This window comes from Miscanthus floridulus, chromosome 13, assembly GCF_019320115.1.
Source record: "Miscanthus floridulus cultivar M001 chromosome 13, ASM1932011v1, whole genome shotgun sequence".
NCBI classification, from domain to species: Eukaryota; Viridiplantae; Streptophyta; class Magnoliopsida; order Poales; family Poaceae; genus Miscanthus; species Miscanthus floridulus.
Genome location: NC_089592.1, coordinates 34894877 through 34916640, shown reverse-complemented (window position 1 = coordinate 34916640; position 21764 = coordinate 34894877). Strand labels below are relative to the sequence as shown.

The 21764-nt window shown below is 45.4% G+C and overlaps 2 protein-coding genes and 1 non-coding gene across 3 annotated transcripts in view; all 3 read left to right on the top strand.

The window, feature by feature from the left end:
* The first annotated feature begins 492 nt into the window (after positions 1 to 492).
* LOC136500586 (4-coumarate--CoA ligase 1-like) lies at positions 493 to 6541 on the top strand. The gene is made up of 5 exons (XM_066495967.1): positions 493 to 2100; positions 3824 to 4022; positions 5611 to 5824; positions 5952 to 6057; positions 6221 to 6541. Exons 1-5 carry the CDS (start codon positions 1348 to 1350, stop codon positions 6341 to 6343), a joined length of 1395 nt encoding a protein of 464 aa, XP_066352064.1. The 5' UTR covers positions 493 to 1347; the 3' UTR covers positions 6344 to 6541.
* A 639-nt stretch (positions 6542 to 7180) lies between these two features.
* On the top strand, positions 7181 to 7255 carry TRNAR-UCU (transfer RNA arginine (anticodon UCU)). Its single transcript has one exon. It is a non-coding gene; the product is annotated as a tRNA-Arg (tRNA).
* Positions 7256 to 11826: 4571 nt separating this feature from the next.
* Positions 11827 to 21764, top strand: part of LOC136499721 (uncharacterized) — a 40543-nt gene continuing 30605 nt past the window's right edge. The window contains exons 1-2 of the mRNA XM_066495275.1: positions 11827 to 12009; positions 12118 to 12519. Of these exons, the coding sequence (XP_066351372.1) occupies positions 11827 to 12009; positions 12118 to 12519 (585 nt within the window). The remainder of the gene's footprint in view (positions 12010 to 12117; positions 12520 to 21764) is intronic.

Sequence of the window (21764 nt, the reverse complement as noted above, 5' to 3'; positions counted from 1 at the left end):
AGGGGGAGCCTTCTTCCGCGATAGGCGTGCAGAGATGCCTAGGCCGGGGCACGAGGACATGCTGAGGGTGATGCCCACGGAGGTGCCCAGGGTGGCGCCGCCGGTAGGCACAAGCCGGTGCGAGACAACGCCTACCATAATTGCAGCCAGCTCGGCCATTTGTAGCCGGCTGCTGAATAGCCTCTCCCTATATATATATATATATATATATATATATATATATATATATATATATATATATATATATATATATATATTAGTCGCGTTTCAGTATCGTTCAGTATTTTCGAGGTACTGGTGTAGTATTGACTGATACTGAACATGGTTTAGTACTACTCAGTATTTTTTTAAGTCAGTTTTGGCTTGTGGTGTAAAATTAGGGTGTAGTGTGTGTGTGTGTATATATATATATATATATATATATATATATATATATATATATATATATATATGCACAAGTGGTTCGCCGACTGCACATCATGTTGTTAGTGCTTCACACATCCTTAATCACTCCTCAACTTTGATTCATGAATAAAGTATCACAATATGATATATAAATAATGTGCAGCCTAATCTAGTAGGAGGGCTTTGTGTTGTGATCCTAATCTTCAAAACAAAGCCGAGTTAGATGAACCGTTCCATTCCCATGTCATGTGTACCTTCCTGTCCAGATTGGCAACAGAAATAAATTAACATTAAATTAAATAGTCTTAGCTGAGAACTGACAGCTTCGATTCAGTCTGGCTATGGAAGTCTCCTTCCTTTCCCTTGGTGTGATAGCTGAATTCATCATGAATGGACTGTACTGAATACTCCAAGATCTGATCCCACCGAAGTGAAGTGGGGCCTGCAGCAATGTTTTGTTTTTGGTAGCTGCTTGCATGTCAATGGCGACAGCAGCTGTCGATTTTCAGTTAGGCCACTGTAAATTGTTATGTACAACTATTCGTTACAAGCACGTGTTGAGCTGTTGACATATACACCTCCTGTCCCAAAAAGAAGATGAGGTTTTAGCTATGAATGACTCATCCTTTTTAGGACCGAGGGAGTATGGATCTACTACCAACTGATGACACGGACATAAAATCGAATATACAATTGATGGAAAGAAATGAAATTTAGTCACATCTATGATCTTTTTTTCATTATTTTTTATGATAATTGCTAATTGGTCGGAGTTCTCACAGACACTGGGTGCTACCGTCATTCACCTAACGAAGTGATGTATACTGTGCAGCTGAATTTGTCAAGCTTTTAGTTTGGTTGCCATCCAGTATTATTATAGTCTATCCTTTTTTTGGATTTTGGTTAAGTTACTCCCTGTTCTTCAATAAACTACAGTATTATATGAGCAATGCAACTTTGATGGTTAGAACTTATATTAATTATTACATGGCCAACCCCATGTCCACGCCGCACGAGATCGCCAACCAGATCGCGGCCTCCGGCGCCACCGTCGTGTTCACGGAGTACATGGCCGTGGACAAGCTCCCCGTCAAGGCCGACGGCGGACTCACGGTCGTCCTCATCGACGCGCGCCGCGACGGGTGCCTCCACTTCTGGGACGACGTCATGGCCAGCGTCCCCGACGAAGAGGTCGACGACGAGGACCAAGAAGAAGCAGAAGCGGCGGCGGGCTTCGACCCCGACGACGTGGTGGCGCTGCCCTACTCGTCCGGCACGACGGGGCTCCCCAAGGGCGTGATGCTGACGCACCGGAGCCTGAGCACCAGCGTGGCGCAGCAGGTGGACGGCGACAACCCCAACATAGGCTTCACCGCGGACGACGTAATCCTGTGCTCGCTGCCCATGTTCCACATCTACTCGCTCAACACCATCATGATGTGCGGCCTCCGCGTCGGCGCCGCCATCGTGGTCATGCGCCGCTTCGACCTCGCCAGGATGATGCAGCTCGTGGAGCGCCACCGGATCACCATCGCCCCGCTGGTGCCGCCCATCGTGGTCGCCGTGGCCAAGAGCGACGAGGCAGCGTCCCACGACCTGTCGTCCGTCAGGATGGTGCTCTCCGGCGCCGCGCCCATGGGGAAGGACATCGAGGACGCCTTCATGGCCAAGCTCCCCGGCGCCGTGCTCGGACAGGTACGTGCCGTGCCATGCCATGCCAGACCGAGCGCACCAAACGCCACCGGCCGTTTTTCTCCGTTTTCATGTTTGCTTGTCTCATTTGGGTTGTATTTTTTTTCTTTTATGCTTGCACTTTTGGATTTTGCGTCGTGTTTTATGTGCAGTTTCTTGATTTTTTGAGACTCCCTTTTCTTTTTCTGAATTCTGAGTGCCCATTTCTCCTGATTATGTTACTATGTGAATGTGGTACGTTAGCGTTGGGGCCTACGGATTGATAATCTGACGGTGAACCATGACGGGATTGGACGCATGGTCTTGATAAGCTTTCCATGGCCGTTGGATGTTCCTTGAGTGGCTTAGATTGACTTTTTGATATTCGCGTAGGTCAACCCTCACATCATTCATTGGCACGTTTGACTGATCCAATCCAACGACGCCCATGGAGAAATTCCTTCACAAGCATAGGATACCTTGACAACTCAATTGATTAATTCGGGCAGGTGCTACACTATGATATGAATATGGTGGTGCCAGCTAATAGGATTCTAATACTAGCTGTTAGCTACGAAAAGCTTATATAGCTAATACAATAGCCTTTTGTTAACTTGGTTACTATTAACGGCCCTGTTTGGATGTTTTAACTAATGGTTATTAGCGGTATTTCATTATGGACTTAGGATAGCGAGTTAACAGCTTAGCCAGATAGTTTGTTAGTACTGGCTCTGTTCACAAGAGAATGTAGTTCTGACTTCTGACTTTCTGAGTGTTGCGGACTTCTGAACTTCTGAGTGCTGCGGACTTTGGACTTGGTACACGGAAGTTCCATGGTTGGGTGCTGATGATGTTGAAGGTTATATTGGTAGGAGGTTGTTTGTTTACTGGCTTCGATGTGCAACATCAACCTTGCATTTCATGTAAAAATTATGATAAAACGGTGGATAAAATGCCAACTTAATCAAATAAAGGAAGAATACTTTTGTTGTAGATATCGTACTTTTGAAATGTAATCGGCATTGCAGCAACTCTTGATCAACAGCCAATGTTTCGGCTTTTGCTCGAGACGAGCAATGGGTAAGCTTAGATGGGTTTTAGTTAGAGGATTGTGAATGGACACCTAGCCGGGTTGGTTAGCTGCCTCTAGTAGCACTCCTATTCACTCAAGATAAGGATAAAAAAATCAGCTCTCTTTCTTACACGATGGTTTTCTCGACCCAAGTGTGTAATATCCGGTGACTATCCTACCTCATAGATTGAGCTTTTTTTTGTTAGGGGGTTGCTGTAATTTTTTCGGGCAGGAGGGGTGGGTTTGTGGATCCCAAGGATTTTACAATAAATTAAATAGCTCGTCAATGACTTTCTCTAATAATAACTAGAATATTCTTCAACCAGATTTTTGCAAAAGCGTAAAAAAAACTGGACATAGGGATTTCAGTGTGTCCAGTAGAGTAGAAGCAAGTTGGTGATGGATCTGTTCTGTTATTCGACGACCACGTCCACAACACACACAATGCTAAGTCAGTCAGTCCATTGGACAACAGAACTAAGAATATACTATACTCGTACTAATCCGTTCGTATCGCCCGTCTGAATTTTATTCTGTCCCAAACCAAACTTTTTGGCATGCTCTGAAACTTCAATTCAATTCTACTCCGTATATGAAAGCACTCTCTAGTACAATCAGCTGCATTCATATATATCTGTGTTGCCTCATCTGTCCGTGTGTGTCAACGCAACGCAGGGGTACGGCATGACGGAGGCCGGGCCGGTGCTGTCCATGTGCCTGGCGTTCGCCAAGGAGCCCTTCAAGGTGAAGTCCGGCGCGTGCGGCACGGTGGTGCGCAACGCCGAGCTCAAGATCGTCGACCCGGACACCGGTAAGTCTCTCGGCCGGAACCTCCCCGGAGAGATCTGCATCAGGGGCCAGCAGATCATGAAAGGTACTAGTCTCTTTTCCTCGTTCGTTCGTTCCAACCTCCAAATGTTGATTTCGGGCAGCTCCATCTCCATGCTTCCATTGGAAAATGGATGGATGGACTGCTGGCTGGCTGGCCCACACATCCCATCCCTAGATCTAATCTGACTTGGAAGTGTGTGTGTGTGTGTATATATATATATATATATATATATATATATATATATATATATATATATATATATATATATATATATATATATATATATGCGGTATTCTACATACTATTCTACACCAAGCTGTTATACTGAACAGAATTCAGTACTGTTAGTCGCGTTTCAGTATCGTTCAGTATTTTCGAGATACTAGGTGTAATACTGACTGATAGTGAATATGGTTTAGTACTACTCAGTATTTTTTTAGTCAGTTTTGGCTTGTGTAGAATAGCACTGTCGTGTGTGTATATATATATATATATATAGTGGTTCGCCGACTGCACATCATGTTGTTAGTGCTTCACACATCCTTAATCACTCCTCAACTTGGATTCATGAATAAAGTATCACAACATGATATATAAATAATGTGCAGCAAATTAATCTAGCTCGGTCAACAAGAGGTGATACTCTTCTGCACTGCACAAATGGTTCAGACAGACGGCATTGCGAGGAGTTTATTTGTCAGTTAGTCCCTTGCGACCGATGACGTTGTCCACCCACCCTTGGTGATTTGTTGTTGGTGCAGCGGTTGAGACTTGAGAGCTCTAGTAGGAGGGTTTTGTGTTGTGATCCTAATCTTCAAAGCAAAGCCGAGTTAGATGAACCGTTCCATTCCCATGTCATGTGTACCTTCCTGTCCAGATTGGCAACAGAAATAAATTAACATTAAATTAAATGGTCTTAGCTGAGAACTGACAGCTTCGATTCAGTCTGGCTATGGAAGTCTCCTTCCTTTCCCTTGGTGTGATAGCTGAATTCATCATGAATGGACTGTACTGAATACTCCAAGATCTGATCCCACCGAAGTGAAGTGGGGCCTGCAGCAATGTTTTGTTTTTGGTAGCTGCTTGCATGTCAATGGCGACAGCAGCTGTCGATTTTCAGTTAGGCCACTGTAAATTGTTATGTACAACTATTCGTGACAAGCACGTGTTGAGCTGTTGACATATACACCTCCTGTCCCAAAAAGAAGATGAGGTTTTAGCTATGAATGACTCATCCTTTTTGGGACCGAGGGAGTATGGATCTACTACCAACTGATGACACGGACATAAAATCGAATATACAATTGATGGAAAGAAATGAAATTTAGTCACATCTATGATCTTTTTTTCATTATTTTTTATGATAATTGCTAATTGGTCGGAGTTCTCACAGACACTGGGTGCTACCGTCATTCACCTAACGAAGTGATGTATACTGTGCAGCTGAATTTGTCAAGCTTTTAGTTTGGTTGCCATCCAGTATTATTATAGTCTATCCTTTTTTTGGATTTTGGTTAAGTTACTCCCTGTTCTTCAATAAACTACAGTATTATATGAGCAATGCAACTTTGATGGTTAGAACTTATATTAATTATTACAAGACTTGATGTGCCAATGTGCTTTTGGTCAGGTTACCTGAACAACCCGGAGGCGACGAAGAATAGCATCGACGCCGACGGGTGGCTGCACACTGGCGACGTCGGCTTTGTGGACGACGACGACGAGATCTTCATCGTGGACAGGCTTAAGGAGATCATCAAGTACAAGGGCCTCCAGGTGGCCCCCGCAGAGCTAGAGGCCCTGCTCATCACCCACCCAAGCATCGCCGATGCCGCTGTCATCGGGTATTAATCACTTGACCTCATCATCATCTGCTCCCAACCCTAGCTACTAGCTAGGTGGTTTGTGCAACAATGGATGCTCGGTACGTATTTCAGTCATTGAGAGGCATGGTGCCTACGATCATTGCAGGAAACAAGTCGAGCCAGAAATCGGGGAAATCCCGGTCGCCTTTGTGGCCAAGGCCAAAGGGACCGAGCTCAGCGAAGATGACGTGAAACAATTTGTAGCCAAGGAGGTGATATTTATTTTCTTGATGCCTCCGTTTGAGTTCATGCATGTTCTGATGGTAAATGTGAACATTAGGAATGGAATAATAGAACTCAAGATAAAGAAAATGAATACATGCATTTGTCCTCTCTTTTCCCCCCTTTTGACTGAGGGACCTTCTGCTGCTCCAGGTGATCTACTACAAGAAGGTCCGTGAAGTGATCTTCGTGGACAAGATCCCCAAGGCTCCATCGGGCAAGATATTGCGCAAGGAGCTAAGGAAGCAGCTTCAGCAGCAGCAGCAAGTGGTGTGATTAAAAAAACAACCCGTGCATCGTTCTACCTTTTATGATTTGTTCAGATGTAGTCAAAGGGAGGTAGAGTTTTATCAGAGACACAGTGAGTTTTATCTCTTGTGTAATGTATATGGATATTGGATTTGCAAAGGTACATCATATTGAGCTGACTTGTTTAGTGTTTCTGGTCTAGTTGGTGGTGGTGATGGTTCCTACCTCATAATGTTCATTATTTTTCCTCTCAGACGTAGTTTTCATCATTGTAGATTAAAATATAATATATTTTGTTATATTTTTCATTTTGTTATTCACAATAGCATATAGTGGCGAATTGAGTGTAGCTCAGTTGTTTAGATTTCTTATGGTGAAACCTACTCATCCAAGTTCAAATCCTTACTTATCTTAGCATGGGTGTTTGTCTTTTTTTTAGATTTATTCTAGGATTTACAAAGTGTTTGCTTCCACCAGTAGTAATGCAAACGGTAACTAAACCAGGTTATAGATGTAATTGAAAGTGGGGTCAATCATTGTGGTCTTTGTTTGGTTTCGGAATGCAACGGCATCAGATACAAAATATGTACAGAATTACAATGATCTGACTATGCTCCGGAGAGTCTTTCAATCTGCCGGATTACCGATTGCGCTGTAAAGGACCATATCTATTGCACTGTAGCTAGTTGCCGACAACACCGAACCAAAAGTGTGTAACCGGATTGCTTACCCTCCATAATCATAAAATGCCAAACCAAACACTACCTTAATGGTGTTATTATTCATAGGATAGGGGTGAGGGCAAAGTCTGCATTTGTTAAAGTTGTCGATAAATAACTGACAAATGTATCAGAAATTCAATAGGCGCCCATGGCCTAATGGATAAGGCGTCTGACTTCTAATCAGGCGATTGTGGGTTCTCGAGTCCCACTGGGTGTGAATAATTTTTTTTTATTTTCCGTTTTTAAAACGTACATGAACTCTGAACTTTTGTTGCGAAAAAAGCATCGCAAACCTTTGGCAATACACCTATAAAATTACATATGGAACCAAAACTGAATACCAACAAGCTATCAAAAAACTGAGTACTAACAATGTAATGGGTCCAAACCATATATTAATTCACTGGTACATACAATCGGATTGACTGGAAACACAGCAAAGCATTCAGTAACTAGTTTATCATCCTACCATCGAGCTTAGGAACGGCACCCTCTGCACTAGAACAACTCTGACGTTTCAGATTCGATGATAATGAACACTGTATAGCATTTAAAAGGTTAACTGATGGCCTAAAACTTAAGTTGGCACAAGGCTGTTCCACTCCAAAAATCTGTTCTCATCAACTATATTCCCAGCCGGCTCAATTGAGCTCACAAAGCCCGTGGTGTACTTTGAGGAGTTGTCTGAGTGCAGCTATCTTGGGGTGTGCATGGACCACACATGAGGTATATCACGTTACCCAGGGGCCTAATGTAAATATCATCCTCTTTGCGGAGCTGTTGCACCAAGGAACTTGCGTAGAGTGAAGCGTACCTACACAGGCAGCATGAAACTCATGGCATAGCGATAAATAACAATCCAGCATTACTTAAATAAATTATCATAATTAAGCACAAAACTTGGCCCAAACTGGAACTGTAAGAACTTGTATTTCACCAAATTAAGCCACAAAATGCACCATGAGGAGAAGAAGCAAGAGTCAAATGAACTCCATGGGTACAGCAGAAAATATTGAGGTCTCCATCAGTACACAAACAAAGGAATGACCAGATCCATCATTATTTGCCGTGGTTCTAGAACAATTGGTCTTCATAAGTCTAAACTTTCGTGTGTCATTTTAAGCTTCGTGTTTGCTTGTAAGAACTCAGTCGGTGTGTTTGGGTGCTGCAACACTGTAATAATGGCCTGATTCTACATTATGTAGATGAAGCCGGATATTAACTATGCTTTATCTAAAAAAAATATGAATCTGTTATATCTGGAGGCTGCTAAGATGGAGGCTGCGGCTCAGAAACCAGTAGGGTCGGCCTATACAAAAGATCAGGTTTGACTTCCGTATCTGTTCTGTACTTCTGTTACTTGTCTTGTTTCGTATATGAGATGGACCATTAGGGAGACAGAATCCAGGTCAATCAATATTATAATGATACACAGCCCTCCTACGTATTCGAGAAAAAAAATAAGCAATTTCAAATTACTATAGGTTCAGCTAATCAGCTATACTTTTCATATTGGGACCACAACATTGTGGTGTGCGATAGTAGGAGTACAGGACTGCAAAATTTAAATTCAAATGGACGCTGAAGACGCTCTGGACTATTGCATCTCCACCTGACCTGTTTACTCCATCCTACTGACCCTCCTCTGGTACATATGGGAGGTGCGTAACAGGTCTTCTGGTATGCAACGTTTGTGTGTCAGGTGAATAATCTCATTGCCTTGCAATGACCTAGACATCTGGTATCATCAGTTTTGTATTCCTAAACAGAAGGGAGCTATCTGCTGTTGGAGATGGTTCTTGGTTGAATGCCGCTTTGAATCTATCGGCGGATGCCTCGGTGTGTGCTTCACGACTTACATAACCTCAAAAACGTAAAATCTGCTTATGCCTTGATGGATAAGTCTGGCTGCTGTAGTCTTTGTGGGGCTATTGTGGTCTTTTGTGGGGCTGTTGTGGTCTTTATGTTTTTAGGACAGCATAGGACAACATTTTAGACTAGAGGACATCTAGGATAGCATCGGACAACATCTTAGACTAGAGGACAGCATCTAGGACAACATCTTAGACTAGCATCTAGAGGATAGCATCTTAGCATCTAGGACAACATCTTAGACTAGCATCTTGGCATATGCTTGGCTGGCTAGCAGCCTATAAATATGTATCCCCAACCCCTCAGGTTGGTATGACATTGAAAAATAAACCAGAAAATTGTCTCAACTCCTAGTGTCATCCTCTCTCGATGAGAGTAAGAATTCTACTACTTTCAAGAGTAAGAATTCAGCGACTAACAAGTGGTATCAGAGCCGTACTATCCTGTAGCCTAAGCATCTCCTGCTCATCTCCTCCCCCAGCCACACAACAGCCCTAGCTGCGAGCAGCAGCTCCGGCCGCTCCTGCTCACTCCTCCCCCGCGCAGACGAGCAGCCGCTCGTCTAAAGCAGCCCTCTCCCCACGCAGCAGCCTCCGGGTAGCGCGTCATGTCCGCAGGGCAGTCTTAGCGCTCGGTCGCCTCGAGCACGTGGCATCGGTAGGAGGCCAAACTTGCCGCGGTAGAGGAACACGAGCGAGCGGTGGCAGAGATAGCTACGGCGGTGGCAAGGGCGTCGAGGCTGGCAGCGACAGAGCTGACAGTAGCCAGAGTCGAGGCGGAAGCAGCGGTGGCGGCGAATGCAGCGCGTGCGGCGGCAGCGGAGGTTGAGGCTCTGTGTGACAGCATCGGCAGCTCCATTTCCGTTGACGACACCGCCGACGCGGACCTCGAGCTGCTAGAGAGGGAGGCAGCGCAAGCGCGGGTGGCGCAGTGGGCAGCCGCGCACGCCCACGAGCATGGCGGCAGCCCAGATAGGCACGGAAGCACTGGCGGTGCTCCTAGAGGAGGCGCGCATAGCGGTGGCGCTCCTAGGGCAGCCGCGCCTACCCACGAGTGTGGCGACAGCCCAGATAGGCGCGGACGTGCCGGTGGCACTCCTAGAGGAGGCGCGCGCAGCGACGGCGCTCCTAGAGGAGGCGCGCACAGCAACAGTGGTGGACGGGTCGATGGAGAGCGCGGCCTTCACAGGCAGCGTGGCTCTCTCTCCCTGGATCGGTACCGTAGTTACCATGGGCTCCAAGCTATTGTTAGGGACGTCGGTCCCGGTGGTGGGTGGCCTACCCTAACCAAGACCAACTACGTCGAGTGGGCTATGGTGATGAGGGTAAAGCTCCAGGTGCAGCACATGTGGGAGGCAGTCCGATACGGCGACATCGACTACAACCTAGATCGACGGGCGCTGGATGCCCTCATCGCTGCAGTCCCACCCGAGATGCAGTTCTCGCTTACCAACAAGCGAACTGCCAAGGAGGCTTGGGATGCCATCGCTGCGGCACGCATCGGCAGCGACCGCGCCCGCAAGTCCACACTACAGGCACTTCGCAAGGAGTGGGAGAACCTGGCCTTCAAGGCAGGTGAGGATGTTGATGACTTTGCTCTCCATCTCAACACTATTGCAGAAGATGGTGTAGTTCGACGATGACACCTATGGCGAGGAGAGAGCTGTCGAAAAGCTCTTTTGCTGCGTCCCCAAAAAGTACAAGCAGATGGCTCCCTCGATCGAGTCCCTGCTGGATCTCTCCACGATGTCGATCGAGGAGGCGATAGGTTGCCTCAAGGTCATCGACAACGATGAGCCATAGTCTCTCTCGGGGCCCATCACCACTGGCGGGAAGCTCCTTCTCACTCGGGAGCAATGGCTTGCCAGCCAAGGTGACCGGAAGAAGGGGGAGCCTTCTTCCGCGATAGGCGTGCAGAGATGCCTAGGCCGGGGCACGAGGACATGCTGAGGGTGATGCCCACGGAGGTGCCCAGGGTGGCGCCGCCGGTAGGCACAAGCCGGTGCGAGACAACGCCTACCATAATTGCAGCCAGCTCGGCCATTGGGCCAAGGACTGTCGACAACCACGACGCGGCTAGGCCCACGTCGCATAGGCGGAGGAGGAGCCGGCTCTGTTCATGGCACATGCAAGCATTGAGCTACCTCCAGCAGCACCAGCCGCAGCAGCTCTCCTCCACCTCGACGAGCGAAAAGCACACGCCCTCTTCAGCGATAGCTCCAGCAACGATAAGACTGACGGGTGGTGCCTTGACACCGACGCCACCCATCACATGACCGGTCGACGGGAGTTCTTCACTGAGCTTGACTCTAGCGTCCGAGGCTCCATCAAGTTTGGGGATGCCTCTGGCATGGAGATCAAGGGCGTCTGCTCCGTCATCTTCACCACCGTGTCTAGTGAGCATAGGCTGCTCACCGGAGTCTACTACATCCCCGCGTTGAGGAACTCCATCATCAGCTTGGGACAATTGGATGAGAACGGTTCACGTGTGGTGGTTGAGGACGGAGTCATGAGGATTTGGGATCATCGTCGTCGCCTTCTTGCCAAGGTATCTAGAAGCGCAAATCGACTCTATGTCCTTAACGTGCAGGTGGCACAACCCCTCTGTCTCACTGCTCGTCGAGATGACAAGGCATGGCAGTGGCACGAGTGCTTCGGGCACCTTCACTTTGAGGCCCTGAAGCGGCTCAGTGCCACGGAGATGGTGCGAGGCCTACCATGCCTCGACCATGTGGAGCAGTTCTGTGACGTCTGCGTGTTGATGAAGCAGAGGCGACTCTCTTTGCCATAGTGGGCTAGCTTTTGAGCCAAGGAGAGGCTCGAGCTTGTGCACAGGGACTTGTGTGGCCTGGTGACATCGGCCACACCGAGAGGATGATGCTACTTCCTGCTGCTCGTTGATGGCCTCTCCCGCTACATGTGGGTGATGGTCCTCGATAGCAAGGGAGAGGCTGCAGACGCCATTAGCCGTGCACAGGCTGCTGCGGAGGTGGAGTGCAGCCGCAAGCAGCGCGTGCTGCACAATGACAACGGTGGTGAATTCATAGCGGCTGAATTCATGTCGTACTACGCTGATGAGGGCATTCAACACCACTACTCTGCACCATACAGCCCACAGTAGAACGGCATCATCGAGTGGCGCAACCAGATGATTGTGGGGATGGCTCAAGCCCTCCTCAAGCAAAGGGGGATGTCGGCTGTCTTCTAGGGAGAGGTGGTGGTGACGACCATCTACATCCTCAACCGTTCGCCTACCAAGGCGCTCGACGGTAGGACGCCGTATGAGGCTTGGCATGGGTGCAAGCCGGTGGTCTCCCACTTGTGGGTCTTCGGCTGCCTCACGTTCGCTAAGGAGCTTGGCCACATCAGCAAGCTCAATGACAGGAGCATTCCAGGAGTGTTCATCGGCTACGCAGAGGGCTCGAAGGCCTACCGCATCCTCGACCCGAAGACACAACGTGTGTGCATGGCACGCGACATTGTGTTCGATGAAGGGCGAGGATGGGCATGGGACAAGGTGGTGGACCATGGCTCAGCTTCGACGTACGACGACTTCACTATCGAGTACGTCCACTTCGAGGGAGCTAGGGGAGTAGGCGGCTGTTCTTTGGTGAGTGCGTCTACCCCAGTCCCCGAGCCTCCACTGACCCCGATGTCTACTACTCCAACAGCACCATGCTCTCCAGCTAGGAACTCGGCTACGATGAGTTCTTCGCTGACTCCACTACAGCCAGCAACACCACGCACTCCAGCACCGACAGGCACCACTCTGGGCGTGTCTACTCCACCACCAGCTCGTGTCAAGCATGGCCCAGTTGAGCTCACTACTCTGCTCTCTCACGATGAGGAGTGCATCGACGCATACCCGACGGTGAGCCATTGCGGTACCGTATGATGGAGAACCTTCTCGGCGACCAGCCGGTGCTGGGACTGATGCCTCATGACCTAGAGGCATAGTTGCACCTTGCGTGTGATGACGGCGAGCCTCGGTCATTTGCAGAGGCTGAGAGACACGCGGCATGGCGCGCCGCGATGCAGTTGGAGATGGATGCGGTTGAGAAGAACTGCACCTAGGAGCTTGCTGACCTTCCTCGTGGTCACCGCGCGATCACTTTCTACCTTTTATGATTTGTTCTGATGTAGGCAAAGGGAGGAAGAGTTTTATCAGAGGCACCGTGAGTTTTATCTCTTGTGTAATGTATATGGATATTGGATTTGCGAAGGTACATCATATTGAGCTGACGTGTTTAGTGTTTCTGGTCTAGTTGGTGGTGGTGATGGTTCCTACCTCATAATGTTCATTATTTTTCCTCTCAGACGTAATTTTCATCATTGTAGATTGAAATCTAATACATTTTGTTATATTTTTCATTCTGTTATTCACAATAGCATATATTGGCAAATTGAGTGTAGCTCAATTGTTTAGATTTCTTATGGTGAAACCTACTCATCCAAGTTCAAATCCTTACTTATCTTAGCATGGGTGTTTGTCTTTTTTTTAGATTTATTCTAGGATTTACATAGTGTTTGCTTCCACTAGTAGTAATGCAAATGGTAACTAAACCAGGTTACAAATGTAATTGAAAGTGGGGTCAATCATTATGGTCTTTGTTTGGTTTCGGAATGTAACGGCATTAGATACAAAATTTGTATAGAATTACAATGATCTGACTATGCTCTGGAGTCTTTCAATCTGTCAGATTATCGTGAAAGCATCTAGGCCCCTAGCTGGGTTTCGGTGATTAATGACAATACGTGATTACTGTGACTAATGTGTATTTTGCAGAGGCAATTAAGTTAGGTCACGGTAATGGAGATCGATTGAGCAATCATGGTGGTCATGCCCCTACAATGGAAATCATTTTGGTTTTCAAAGGATGGACGACAAGGTTAAGGATGGACTAGTTCTAAGTGTCGTTTGATGTTGAGGAGACACTTAAAGTAGTTTAGGACTTTGTTTTTCCTTTGGTCGTACTATTAAGGGGGTATGGATGGGTAGCTTGACCTAGATGAGTCTAGTGAGTTAGGTGTGGTCCACACTTGCTAAATCTAGCACTAGGTAGCTCTTAAAAAGCCCTTAGATCCATTGGAGCAAACTTTATTCACGTATGATTGAGAGTTGGAAGTGAATGGAGGGTCAAATACTGATCGGACGCTGGCGCAGAGTCCGGTCAGTTCAATTGATCAAAGGAGATTTCATCTAGTGTGAATGGATGCTGAGAGGTGAGCGACCGAACGCTGGGTGCCAGCATCCGGTCGACTCCAGTAAGGTTCCAAAGAGGGAAAATCATGATCGGACGCGTCCGGTCACAACTTAAACACTGGAGTTCAGGGAGAACTGATCGGAGCATCCGGTCAACATGATCGGAGCGTCCGGTCACCCCGCAGAGGCATAGAACGGTTTGTTTTCAGCCGTGTGTATAAATACTTCCTCCATTCGTGTGTGGAGGTACTTTTGCTCATTCCAATAGCTGAGAAACACCTTTGAGAGTGCCAAGAAGAGCAAGGTCCTAGTGAGGTGATTGAGATTTGAGAATCCCAAAGAGAGCCTCATTAGTGAAAGTAAGAGTAGCAAAGTGTGCATCCACCCTTCTCACTAGGCTTGTCGTGGTCAAGTGAGAGTTTGTGCTTATTACTCTTGGTGATCGCCATCACCTAGATGGCTTGGTGGTGATTAGGAGCTTGGTGATCATCCGGCGGAGCTTGTGGATGACCCAACTCAAAGTGTGAGCAGTTGTGGGTGATTCACCATGATAGAGTGTCGAAGAATCAACCCAAAGAGAGCACTTGATCCTTGCACGGATCAAGGGGTAGCTACACCCTTGCACGGGTGCTCCAACAAGGACTAGTGGGGAGTGGTGACTCTCCGATACCTCGGAAAAACATTGCCGCGTTCCTCCTTCTCTCTTTACTTTGAGCATTTACTTTGAGCAATTCAATTCTTGTCATTTACATTCATAGAATTGCCATGCTAGAGTAGGATTGGAACATAGGTTGCTAAACTTTTATGTGATAGATCAATAGAAACACTTTCTAGGCACAAGGGGTTAATTGGGCTAACCGTAGGACTTAATTATTGTAAAGAAATTTAGAATTAGCCCAATTCACCCCCCCCCCACTTGGGCATCTTGATCCTTTCAATTGGTATCAGAGCCTCGTGCTCACGTATTTAGGCTTAACCATATAGTGAAAGATGTCTTACATGGATAGACCTCCTCCTATCTTTGAGGGGGTGATTTTCCTTATTGGAAAATCCGCATAGAGGCGTATTTAGAAGCTCTAGATGTTGGAATACTTAGAGCCACCTCACAAGGCTTCCCAAAACCTCAGGATGCTACACACCTTCAAGGCGATTAGGTGAATTACGAGAAATGGACTGCAAAGGCTCGAAACACCATCTTTAGAGGCCTTTGCAAAGATGTGTTTAACTGGGTGAGGAACCACAAGGACGCCCATGCACTATGGTCGGATATTTGTGCGCTCCATGAGGGAACTAAGAGCGAGTGTGAGGAACGCTATCATCTTGTCATGAAAAAGCTAAATTCATTTGAGATGTTTCCTAAAGAGAGTGCTAATGAAATGTACTCACGCTTGAATGTTCTTGTAGAGAAAGTCAATGGGCTTGGACTTACTCAAATGCAACCATCCGATATTATTAGAAAAATCTTGAGTGTCCTCCCCATTGACAAATATGGGCATATTGTGACCATGCTTCATCAAGGTGATCTTTCCACCACTATATCGACACAAATCTTGGGAAAGATTAATGCTCATGAGATGTACATGCACATCATACCACAAGATGGCTCATCCTCTAACAAGAAGAAAGACAAGGACTTAGCATTCAAAGCTAGCCAAGAGAAGGGCAAAGCAAGGCTTGAGTATGAGAGCTCAAGTGATGATGAAGTTGATGATGCTAGTCTTGCTCTCATGGTGAGAAGAACCGCCAAGATGCTAAATAAGCTTGACAAGAGTGGCATCAAGTTTGATGGCAAGAAAAAGAAGTTCTTCAGTAGCTCTAGAAGGAAGCCAATCTCGGAGATGGATTGCTACAATTGTGGAGAACTTGGTCATCTAGCACACCAATGCACAAAGCCCAAGAAAGACAAGTACAAGAACAAGTATAAGGGCAAGAAAGATGACTCAAGTAATGAAGAAGAAGATGAGAAGAAGAAAATCAAGCCATACAAGAAGAAGGATGTCAAGAAGAAGAAAAGTGGGAAGGCATACATCGTCGGTGATTGGCTCACGGACATTGATTCATCAAGTTGCTCATCTAATGATGATAGTGATAATGAGAAGGTGGCCACCATTGTGGTTGACTCTTCATCATCTTCACCGACACCACCACTATCATCCTCTACACACCTATGCCTTATGGCCAAGGGTGAACGAAGGTATCAAATGATGATGATAGTAGTAGTGATGATCATGCTAACAATGATGATTGTGATAGTGATAGTTATGATGATGATGATGAATTTGAATCACCTTCATATGATGAACTTGTCAAATTGCTAAACAAATATACTAGGATCATTAGAAAGACTAGAGCTAAGAATGACAAGCTAGAAGCTAAGAATGACTCTCTTTTAGCTAAATGTGATATAGCCAAAAAGGCTAGTGTTGAGCTTAGAGAAGCAAATGATGCTATATCATCCAAACTCAAGGAGCTCAAATCTTCTAAGAAAGAGCTTAAAGAAAAACATGATAAACTTGAGATGATACATAATGAGCTCATCACTAGCCATAATATGCTAAAAGATGAATATACAACTCTCAAGATTAATCATGATAATCTTGTCATTGCTCAAGAATATTTATCCAATGAGCCACATGATGCTACTAACGATGTTGTTAAGATTGATATAGCTACATCATGTGATGATTTGATCATTGAGAGCATTGAGCAAAGTTCTAGTAGCAAGGGCAAGCAAGTGGTTGAGATCGATAATTATAATGAGTATGTTAAGCTCAAGACTGACAATGAAAAGCTAAAGAAAGATCTTGAAGAGCTCAAAACCACCAACACTATAGTGCTAGAAACTCTTGATCATGATGGTGACTTGATTCTTGAGAATGAGAATCTCAAAAAAGAGAACAAGAAACTCAAGGAAGAGAAAAACAATGATGCACTCAAGGAAGAGAACAAGAAGCTCAAGTTGGAGAAAGAGCATCTCAAGATTGGATTGAGCAAGTTCACAAGAGGCAAGCATCTTCAAAGTGAGCTACTAATGAACACCGTCATGAAGATGGATAGAAGTGGCATTGGGTACTTGGCAAACCAAGAGAAGAAGGTTCAAGCTCAACAACAACACAAGTCAAAGCCAGAGCCAAAGAGATGTTTTGAGTGTGGACAAGAAGGCCACTTTGCCCATGAGTGCCAAACTCCACCACCACAACCCTTGCCCAAGCATGCTAGACCTTTTGCTTTCAATGCTCATTACATGCTTAGAAAGGATTCTAGTGGGAAGATGAAAGTCATGTTTTTAGGACCTCCCAACAAGAATAGGCCTAAAAAATTTGGGTAGCAAAGTCACTTGTTGAGAAAGTGAAAGGCCCTCAACAAGTTTGGGTTCCTAAAGCTTGATCTCTTGTGTGTAGGTGAACTATAAGACCGATGGAAGTCATTGGGTCATTGATAGTGGTTGCACACAACATATGACCGGTGATCCTCGTATGTTCACCTCACTAGATGAAGAAGTAGATGGACAAGAAAGAATCACATTTGGAGATAATTCAGAGGGCAAGGTTAAAGGATTGGGCAAAGTGGCAATATCAAATGATCATTCTATCTCAAATGTGCTATATGTTGCTTCATTGAGCTTCAACTTGCTATCCGTTGGACAATTGTGTGATCTTGGCTTCCAATGCTTGTTTACCGAGAAGGAAGTTGGTGTATATAAGAAGGATGATGATCAAGTTATATTCAAAGGATTTAGATACAACAACCTATATCTAGTGGACTTTACCTCCGAAGATGCTAATTTAAAGACTTGCCTATTCACCAAAACAACACTTGAGTGGCTATAGCATAGAAGACTTGCTCATGTTGGGATGAGCTCACTCAAGAAGCTAATGAAGAATGACTTGGTGAGAGGGTTGAAGGATGTGAAGTTTGATAAGGACAAGCTTTGTAGTGCATGTCAAGTCGGCAAGCAAGTTGCAAATACTCATCCAACAAAAGCTTTCATGTCAACCACAAGAGTGCTAGAACTCATTCACATGGACTTATTTGGACCTACAACACACAAGAGTTTGGGAGGAAACCTTTATTGTCTTATGATTGTTGATGACTATTCAAGATACACATGGGTATTCTTCCTTCATGACAAATCTAAAGTTGCATCTTGCTTCAAGAAGTTTGCCAAGAGAGCACAAAATGAGTTTGAAGTGAAGCTCAAGAAAATTAGAAGTGACAACGGTAAAGAATTTGACAACACAAACATAGAAGGCTATTGTGATGAAGTTGGGATCAAACATGAGATCTCCGCAACATATACTCCTCAATAAAATGGTGTAGTTGAGAGAAAGAACCGGACATTGATCACTCTTGCAAGAACAATGCTTCATGAGTACAACACTCCTAAAGCTCTATGGGCGGAAGCTATCAACACCGCTTCCTATGCATCCAACTGCCTATTCCTTCAAAAGTTTTTAGGCAAGACACCTTATGAGTTGTCTTAAAGCCAAAGTAGATTTGAGTCTGATGAAGAATTCTCGAATGACGGCTTGATAGAACAAGAGATTTGCTAGGGTTTGAGGCCTTGGCGATGACGGCGTCGGATATTAGGATTTGCTCAAGGAAAAGGGAAAAGGCAAAAGGCCGAGTGAGTTGGAAGAGGTACTATTGGGATATTATATAAAACTCAGGTCAGGAAGTCAGGGATCATGCGTATATCTCGGAATAGAATGGTTGCGGCGTGGTAAATGGATGAATAGGAATTTTGGAATAAAATCACTTATATCCCAAAATTTGGGGGCATGTGTTTACACCAAAATTTGGGAGAAGAACACAAGAATTCAAAAGCTTCCAAGATTGTGCCAATCAAGGAATCAATTGCATAAGGATCGATATCAGCTGATTCAGATACGACTCTAGAATCGGATCTCTTTGGATGACATCAGCAGATAGCAATAATGAGCTACAGTTGGCGCCAGGAAACTGCATATGAGACTCTACAAAAAGGGAAAGATTAGGATCCAAGTTATCTTAAATTAGGAATGTTTTCTTCTATGTCGAAGATTGTAATGAGTCGTGCTCGAGTAGGATTCATATTTAGGCTCTAGGTATAAATATCGGACCCCGACTACTGTAAAGGACACACAATCAATCAAATATAAGTTCCTTACTTTTTTGGCTCTGGCCACCCCTTAGGAGTAGGAGTAGAATAGACCTTGGTGAGTTCTTTAGCGAGCAGGGCTACATCGGTCCAGCCAACCTCTGGCTTGTCTATAAGTACCATCATGGCTTATACTTATGTTCGTACGGCTACATCAATCTGGTCAACCTGCACTGCGACTCTGGTATAAGCTAGTTATCGACTCTTGTTTAGTTCAAGTATGGCTGCATCGATCCGGTCGACCTCCACTGCTCAAACTAGATTAAGGTCAAGTTATCGACTCTATCTAAGGGTGGCGTCCTTCAGATAGATTCATCAAGTTAATGATATTACTTATTGCTTTTATTATTTATTTAATTATTGCAATATCACTTCGCCCGATTGGGATTGATCTAGATCAGCCTTATATCATGTTTAACCTAGTGGTTGTTAATCTAAATTGATCTAATCTGCATCTTAAACGATGAGTTCTATTTTATCGGCTATTTTATGTCAATCTTGATCATGCATAGTGTGCGGTTAAGGCGTGTCTGGTCTTAAATAGATCTATTGGCTAACGAAAACCGTTCTATGGCCCGTTATCATGACCTATGTGATTCTATCTCACACCCCACTGGTAGCACCATAGAGTGGGGATCGTTACTTGGTAGACCTGTTCCTGATAGGGCATGACCTTAACTGTACACTATGCCTGAATCGACTGTTTTAGTCGATATCAAGTGCTTTTACATATGCAGTTTACGTCATGAGACCATTAAAGTAAAGATAGGTTGAAAGATGTATTAGCCCCATGATCTTATTATTGTATTATGGCCTACATGATTCTGCCTCATGCCCCACTGATATTAGTAATAAGTTAGGGTCGTCAAATCTATTGTTGTTTCTACGACCTACATGATTCTGCCTCATGCCCCACTGGTCATAGCGGTAGACGAGATCTAATATGTTCATTAGATTTATCTCTATTAAATGGTTAAATGATGATGAGCTACTTCTTTTATATAAAAAGGGATTCGATTACTTGCAGTCATTGGCTTAGCATGAACTGATTATTATTGACATCCTATTGCCATTGACTAGTATTTGTCTGAATAACGATATTCATCTTGAGTGATAACCAATTTTTCTTCCACCACCCCATGAGTTTTAACTGATTTATTCTTATGAGTATGCTGGAATCGACTATTTAGTCGATTTCCTTCCACATTGGCTCTCAGAGTCACACATTCGGGACTATCTGGAAACACCGGCATGTTTCGCCTTAAATTACTGATTAGCTTTCTCTCCTTGTCAATTGCAGGGTCAAGTTGACTGGCATGTCTTGAGAGGAGTACGCAGGATCGACCACCCCCTACGTTGAAGCCAGGTGGATCTATAGCTCCATCGAGCAGACCCTTCCGACTTGCTTGTGTGCCCTCGGCACGGGATGAAATTTCGTGCTGACACGGCTAAAGAGCACGACGCTCGTCTAGCAAAGAACGCTAATCACCAATGTCATTGAGATGCAGAAGCAGCCCCTAAGGCCGATCAAGATGGTCATGGCCTGTCCCACCATCAATGCATTCTAGAAGAGGCATTTGACATGGTTGGCGACCAGCTAGTCTATCAGACTCCAAGTGCCAATCTCATTGTCGCTTTCAACGAGCTCAATAAACTCCCTCACACTCCAGAGGTCAAGAAGGTCCATGCACACATAATAGCTACACAAGTCTAGGTCAACGAGTTCTAAAATGATGCGCCATCTTACTCCACCACATCGGCTCATAGCCACCGCTCCTACCGCGATGAAGGAGGCCAACATCATGGCGTTGATGCCCCCTAGTCTTAGGCTAGAGGCTCCTACCTCTATAGGGGTTCTAGAGGCAACTATGAAGTCTATTCAAGTGAAGAAGGCTGCCCACCACGTCCCTAGGGAGGTCAGGGCGGCAACCATAACCAGGAGGTCAATCAACCCACCCCTCGTGACCTTTGTGATAACCTTAATGCCAGTGCGGACGACTGTGGCTGCATCAAAAATAGCAAGTCCGCATGCTACAAAGCAGAGATCGAGCACCGCCGAGATTCGACACTAAACATGAAGGATTCGCTGCTCACCAAGCACCACTTCCTGCTGGTGCATCCAGACTTCGTCCCTTTATAGAGAAGCTCTAAGCTATCCAGTGGCCGGTGGGCTTCAATGCCATTGGTGTCAATACCTATGACAGAAAGACCAACCCCGCTCAATGGCTAACTCTATACAAGATTGCCATAAAAGCCACGAGTAGAGATGAGGACGTCATGGCAAATTGCCTCCCTATCATGGTTAACCAGTCTACAAATAATTGGCTCCTTAGCTTGCAGTAAACTCCATCCAATCTTGGGATGACCTCAAGAAAATCTTCACCAACAACTACATGGCTATATGTGAGAAGCCTGGCACCAAGTATGACTTGGAAAAGCTTTGTCAGTCCTCTGGGGAATCTTTGCGCAACTTCATCAAGCGCTTCTCAGAGACAAGAAACTTCATCCCCAA